Below are 5,859 nucleotides of genomic sequence, written 5' to 3' on the forward strand. Positions count from 1 at the left end.
GGACGGACCGCACCTGCACCGCACCGCACCGCACCGCACCGGACCGGGCAGGGCAGGGCTGCGCCGGGCAGAGCTGTAGCGTACCGGACCGAAGCGGACCGAGCACAGGGCTCCGTCCTGCGTGGCGCTGCAGCTGCTGCCTCCACTTACCGGAGTTTTGAAAGGCGAGGAGGGGAAAGAGAAAAAAAAGACATTAATAAAGCAGCCCGGAGCGTATCTGCTGCTTCATCTTTCCCGCTCTCTTTTTATTTTTTTAATTAAAACAACAAACAAAAACCCGACAACACAACGGGAAAAGAGCGGCCCGACAGCGCTAGGGGAGATGCGGTCCGGCCGGTAGGAGCGAGGACCAGTCCGGCACACAAAAGCGCACCGCACCTCCGGGCAGCCGCCTGAACCGCCCGCGCGAGCCGCCCTTCTCCGCCGGGCCGGCAGCAATAAAAGTTTGCAGAAGAGAAAACTGCCGGCGGGGATCTCCGCCGGAGCGCGCACGGCGCCGGCGGAGGGGCTTTCCCCTCCCTCCTCCTCCTCCCGCTTCTCGCCCACCACCGCACGGGGCTCGCCGCCCGCCAGAGCCCGCGGAGCGGCGGCGCTCCGGAGAGCCGGTCGGCGCCACCAGCTGACCGCCCCCGGGGGATGTGGCAGCGGCCCCTGCACGCCGCGGACGCCGCCGCCGTCGCCGCCGCGCCCCGCTGCTGTCGGCGGTGCCCCGCCAGCTCCGGGGCGGCAGGGCCGGGGCGTCCCTGCCCGCCACCGCCGCGCCTACAGCGCTGATCCCTGCCGCTCCGGCCTCCAGCGCCCCCTGAAGCGGCGTGGATGATCCGTGACCTGAGCAAGATGTACCCGCAGACCCGGCACCCGGTGAGTGGTGGCGGCGGCCCCGCGGGCAGCGCTCCAACGCGGGCACCGCGGAGTTGTAGCCATTTTCTTATTGTTGTCCGCCGCGCCGCCGCCGCCTCGGACCGGGGTTGACTCCTCTGTGTTGCCCCCCCGCCCGGCGGTCCCGGCGGCGGACGCGGCGCCCGCCCCGCGTCCAGCAGCTGTGGCCGGTGCTGTAGTTTCGGGCGGGCGATGCCTCCTCCCGCGCAGGCCGTGTTCCGTCGGCAGCCCCGTCGGGGCAGTAGCCTGGGGAGGTTCGGGCATCGCGTCGCCGGGCCGAGGCGGGAGGCCGGGTGGGGACCCGAGGGAAGCGGCGCCTCCGAGGAGCCGGGCGCAGCGGCGGGCGGCCACCGGGCGGGGGGAGCCACGGGCGGGCGAGAGGGGGCGATTAAAAGACCCGCTCTTGCTTGCTTGCAGGCTCCTCACCAGCCAGCGCAGCCTTTTAAATTCACCATTTCCGAGTCCTGCGATCGGATTAAGGAGGAGTTTCAGTTCTTGCAGGCTCAGTACCACAGGTAACGCAGCCTACTTTCCCTGAGCCCCGCGCGGGATCTCCGCTCGCCGCGGGCCCGGGACCCCCGGGCGGATCCCGGGCGCGGAGCGAAGCGGACCCATCCGAGCCGGCCGCCGCTCCTAAAGCCCCTCCGCATCCCTCCGCCGGTCCCGGCTTCCGCGACGGGCGCTTGCAAGGGCTCCGAGCGGCGTGGGGCGAGTGGGTTTTCTTGCTATCCCCACGCTCCAGTGTGTGATGTTTGTTTTTTGTTTTTTTTTTCTGTTTAGGGCTATGGGATTTTTATGGCAGGGAGGGGGTGGTGTTGGGGGTTAATGGAAAAACGTGTGGATGTCTGGGCTCGTCCTCTTCGCTTTCCTTCAAAATGCCGCTCAGGACACGCATCTTGTCTTGGCTCGGCCCCCTCGCGCCTTTCATTGACATGTCAACTGCAGATAACCTGGAAGTGAGGCAGCGAGTTATTTCATTATCCTTAGGTGGAAAAGTGCTGTGTCCTCAGAGTGACAAGTGACTTCTGGCAGGATTGCTTAGCCGGCTTCCTAAAACAAGCAAACAAAAAATCCCCAATAGCGGAGGTGCTCGTGTTTACCACGATATTCCATAAATTGCCTGCCGTGTTTTCCTTGCAGTTCTGTCGTCAGAAAAGAAAAAAAAATAATCCATCAACTTTTTGCTCCTTGAAGTGGTGATACGTGTTTGATTCCCCTGGGGGTTGAGTGAAAGCAAGAGGTGTCTCTGAAACTCTTTCCAATAAAAACGCCAAACCCCAAATTACGGATTTGTAAGTGGCTTTTCAAGCTTAAGTGTTGTAGGTGTGAACCCCTGTGTGCTGCTTCTGTGAACTAGTGTTGTTTTTTTTTAGTTGGAGAAAAATACTCTCCTGTGTACTGTATGCAGTTTGCTTAAATCAGGATGAGGGTATTGCACAGTGTCTCTTGAAAGAGGAAAAGTACAGACCCCACCCTGAACTCCCAAGCAAGAGCTGGAATGCATATTTCTATTTGTGTGTTGGAGAAATACTTGAAAAGGGGAGTAACCTGTGTTCAGAAGAATGTCAGGTTTGTGTTATGAAGTACCCATGCTTTTCCTTTTTATGTCTTGAGCAGTTTAAAGCTAGAATGTGAAAAACTGGCCAGTGAGAAGACAGAGATGCAGCGACATTATGTCATGGTAAGCAAGCTGCATAACGAATTCAAAATGTCTATTGGCTTGGTATACTGAGACCGAAATACGTTCGGATTGCTGGAGGCGAACAGAAAGATTATAGTAGAGCTGCTGTTGTTAAGGTTGCATCAGTGATTCCATTATAAATTCTTAGTTTCAGGGGTTTTTAACTTGTTCATTGCAGTTAGTTTCTCTCTGAAACCTGCGTCCACCTTTGTCAGCAACTGGGCATGTTTCTTCCAAATGCTAGCAGATAACTTGCCAGCCTTTTAAAGCTGTGAACAACTTCCGTAGTGTACCTGGGGATGACGTTTCACTTTCGCTGACTTCTCCCAGTGATCATATCTCTATAAATCGTTTTGGGGTAACATTTATTCCTGTGAAGGGAGTAAGCCGAAATTGCACTTGTACGGATACAGACCCAAAGCCTACTTCTTAGAAGAACTGTTGTACCTGGGCAGCTGGTTCATTGTTTCCCTAAATTCAGAATGGCAGGGATCTCATCTATGAGAGTGATTTCCTCAATGATTGTGGTCTGCCTGGTTAAATGATGTGCATAGGAAGTTATCTCTAAATTCACGATTGGACGATGGATCGTGATAACTCCAGAGGAGCTCTTGCTGTCTGTTCTCCTGTACATCTATGAGGGATTAGCTATTTTCCATGTGTACGTGTTGAATGACACTCTTCGCATTCACAAAAAGAGTAAATAACCTTGAAAAATTCTTAACCAAGACCACAGGCAAATGTTAAGGCTCACAGTTGTCTTTTTGGTCCTTGTTAAACCTAAGTCTTGGGGATTGCTTGGTGCTAACATTACATACTGAACAGAGTTTCCTGTGATACTCGAGCAAACAGGGCATAGTTAGATTGGTGTGTCTGCTTTGGCTCTGATTTTACATGCTTTTATTTTTTTGCAACTTCGCTATTTAATTGTAGAATTTTGTGTGTTTAATTTAAAATATTGAATAACCGGTCCATTAGATATTGCCGATTTAAATGTGTGTCTGGCTTCAAGCATTTCGGGTGTTTTTTTGGCATCTTTTATGTGTGCTAGGGAGTAAAATCTTGAGCGTTTTCTGTGTGGCCTTTTTTCTGCACCTAATCCTTAACTCTGGTTGTGATTACTTTTTGTGATATTTTGTTGTCTGAGTGTTTTTTTTTTTCCATGTTTTATGGCAGTTTTTTTTGCCACGAAACAATGTAGATAAAGCAAAAATGAAAAAAAAAAAAAATGTTGCTGTGAAATGCTCTTTTGAATTCCAGGAGCAATTCAAGGCCAGTAAATGTTTGTAAGTGTGTATGTCCTTGTACAGATGATGTTTGATTCAAAGTAATTTTTCGCATAGTTTTAACAATTGCAAGGTCTAATAGAGTAATTTTCTTCTTTCTCAGTATTACGAGATGTCATATGGACTGAATATAGAGATGCATAAACAGGTAGGTAAATAGTTTTTGTGTAAGAATGCTCTGTACAATTCTCCAATCAGTCTTAAAAGATATGTGTGTTCTGTGTGACGTGCTTTAATTGCATGCTTGAGTGCGCAGGATATTTTTTTGTCCTTAACCTGGCCCTGAAGCCTCAGCCTTGTGTGTGGTGTACAGGCTTTGCATAGGGTTATGGTCTTGGCTGCCAGCTGTATGTTACTTGGTTGACTTTCCACATGCAATCTCTGCACTTGCAAATGGTCCTGTACTGCATGGGGAGGCTGTATATGTGTAGGGATGGGTATGTAGGTTGTGCCCTCAGACCTGTCTGACCTCAAACTTTTGGGGTTTACTTTTTGGGATGATAGTGACGTGATGAAGGCATATTAGGTGTTGAAGGATTTGTGTTTGTATATAGAAAAGACTGTTCTCTTTGGTGAACCTGGGTTGTTTTTAAGTTGGAGCTACAAAAGCAGTTGATGCACAGCTGTTTTTTGTTTTGCTCAGGCTGCTACTTGGACCTTTGTCCAAAACCAGTGTCTTGTCATCTCAGACATGAAAGAGTAAGTGAGCTTTCTTCAAGGACATTAGCATATCACCATAGAATGGTTTGGGTTGGAAAGGAGTGTAAAGCTCATCTACTTCCAGCCCCCCTGCCATAAGCAGAGACACCCTCCACTACACCAGGTTGCTCAAAGCCCTGTCCAGCCTGGACTTGAGACTGCCAGGGATGGGACATCCGCAGCTTCTCTGGACAACCTGCTCCAGTGTCTCACCACCGTCACAATGAAGAATTTCTCCCTAATACCTAATCTAAATCTAGCTTCTTTCAGTTTAAAGGTGTTACCCCTTGTCCTATCCCTAAAGGCCCTTGTAAAGCAGTCACTCTCTCCAGCTTTCTTGTAGGAAAGCTTTAAGTACTGGAAGGCTGCTATCAGTTTTGTGCCTTGAAGTTTACCACTTAGACCAAGATTAGCAGGAGATTAATCAGATGGAACATGGTAGTGTAAATCAGAGTTTCTTATTTGATAATGGGTGTTTTTAACCTCTGTAGGGGAGAATGGATTAAATATCTGACCTCTTTCCCAGTAAGGGAACTTTTTATATGGTGGAGTTTAATACTGCCTACTCATTTTAGCAAACCATTGAGCAATCTGCCAGCATTGCTGGGGAGTGTAAACGGAAGAAATAAGGAAACGTTGGATGGGAAAAGAAAGACCATTTGAAAATTGGTTTGTATGCATTTCTGTTCAAAGTTAGGGATTTGGAACTTCTCTGGGTTGTGGAAATAGGATTTCATTGTCTTGTTGGGATCAGACATACAAGTCAAATGTGTGGTTTTTTTCATGTTATTTATTATATTTTGTATTCCATTAACATCCAAAATGCCAGAGTACTGATTAGGATCATTTGTCTTAGATGGCATACAAATGTGAAGACAGTGGCATTTCCTGCCACAAAGGATTTTGCATCTGCAGTTCCAAACTTAGGGGACCTTGTATATATGTGTTGTTTTACAGACTTATATGTAGAAGTGTTGATTTCAAATGCCCACCTTACAGGTACTGTGAAGACACAACAAGAGTGTTTAACAAATAGTTGAGAGGAGGAGGAGGCTGACTGCAGCTGATCAGATTGTACATACGTGATGTCTTTCTGGACCTGATTCAGGTTGTGGGTGCTGGTGGACAGACTTGTTGCTGACTCAGAGGTGTTCGGTCTGTTCTCAAATGAATAGCCAGATTGTTTCAGGTCACATTAAAAATAAATAAATCATTGAAGTAGGAGATACTAGAAAAGACCAGAGTCCTTACAGACCACCAATGTAACAAATTTGTACATGCGTTTGAAAGCAAGCATTGCAGTCAGACTCGTTT

General features: G+C 49.0%; 1 protein-coding gene across 5 annotated transcripts in view; it reads left to right on the forward strand.

Moving 5' to 3' along the window:
- Positions 1-555: 555 nt before the first annotated feature.
- LOC133270764 (transducin-like enhancer protein 4) overlaps positions 556-5,859 on the forward strand; it is a 101,177-nt gene continuing 95,873 nt past the window's right edge. For 4 of the 5 annotated variants that reach the window (XM_061456243.1, XM_061456244.1, XM_061456246.1 and 1 more), the window contains exons 1-4: positions 559-861; positions 1,297-1,394; positions 2,497-2,560; positions 3,950-3,994. In XM_061456243.1, the coding sequence (XP_061312227.1) occupies positions 817-861; positions 1,297-1,394; positions 2,497-2,560; positions 3,950-3,994 (252 nt within the window). In that variant the 5' untranslated portion in view covers positions 559-816. Of the gene's footprint in view, positions 862-1,296; positions 1,395-2,496; positions 2,561-3,949; positions 3,995-5,859 lie in introns of all 5 variants that reach the window. The other variant, XM_061456245.1, reaches the window with a different exon arrangement.

This window comes from Pezoporus flaviventris, unplaced genomic scaffold (genome assembly GCF_033815535.1).
Source record: "Pezoporus flaviventris isolate CSIRO_AGI_PZ_B2104156 unplaced genomic scaffold, CSIRO_AGI_Pfla_v1 ptg000022l, whole genome shotgun sequence".
Taxonomy (NCBI): domain Eukaryota; kingdom Metazoa; phylum Chordata; class Aves; order Psittaciformes; family Psittacidae; genus Pezoporus; species Pezoporus flaviventris.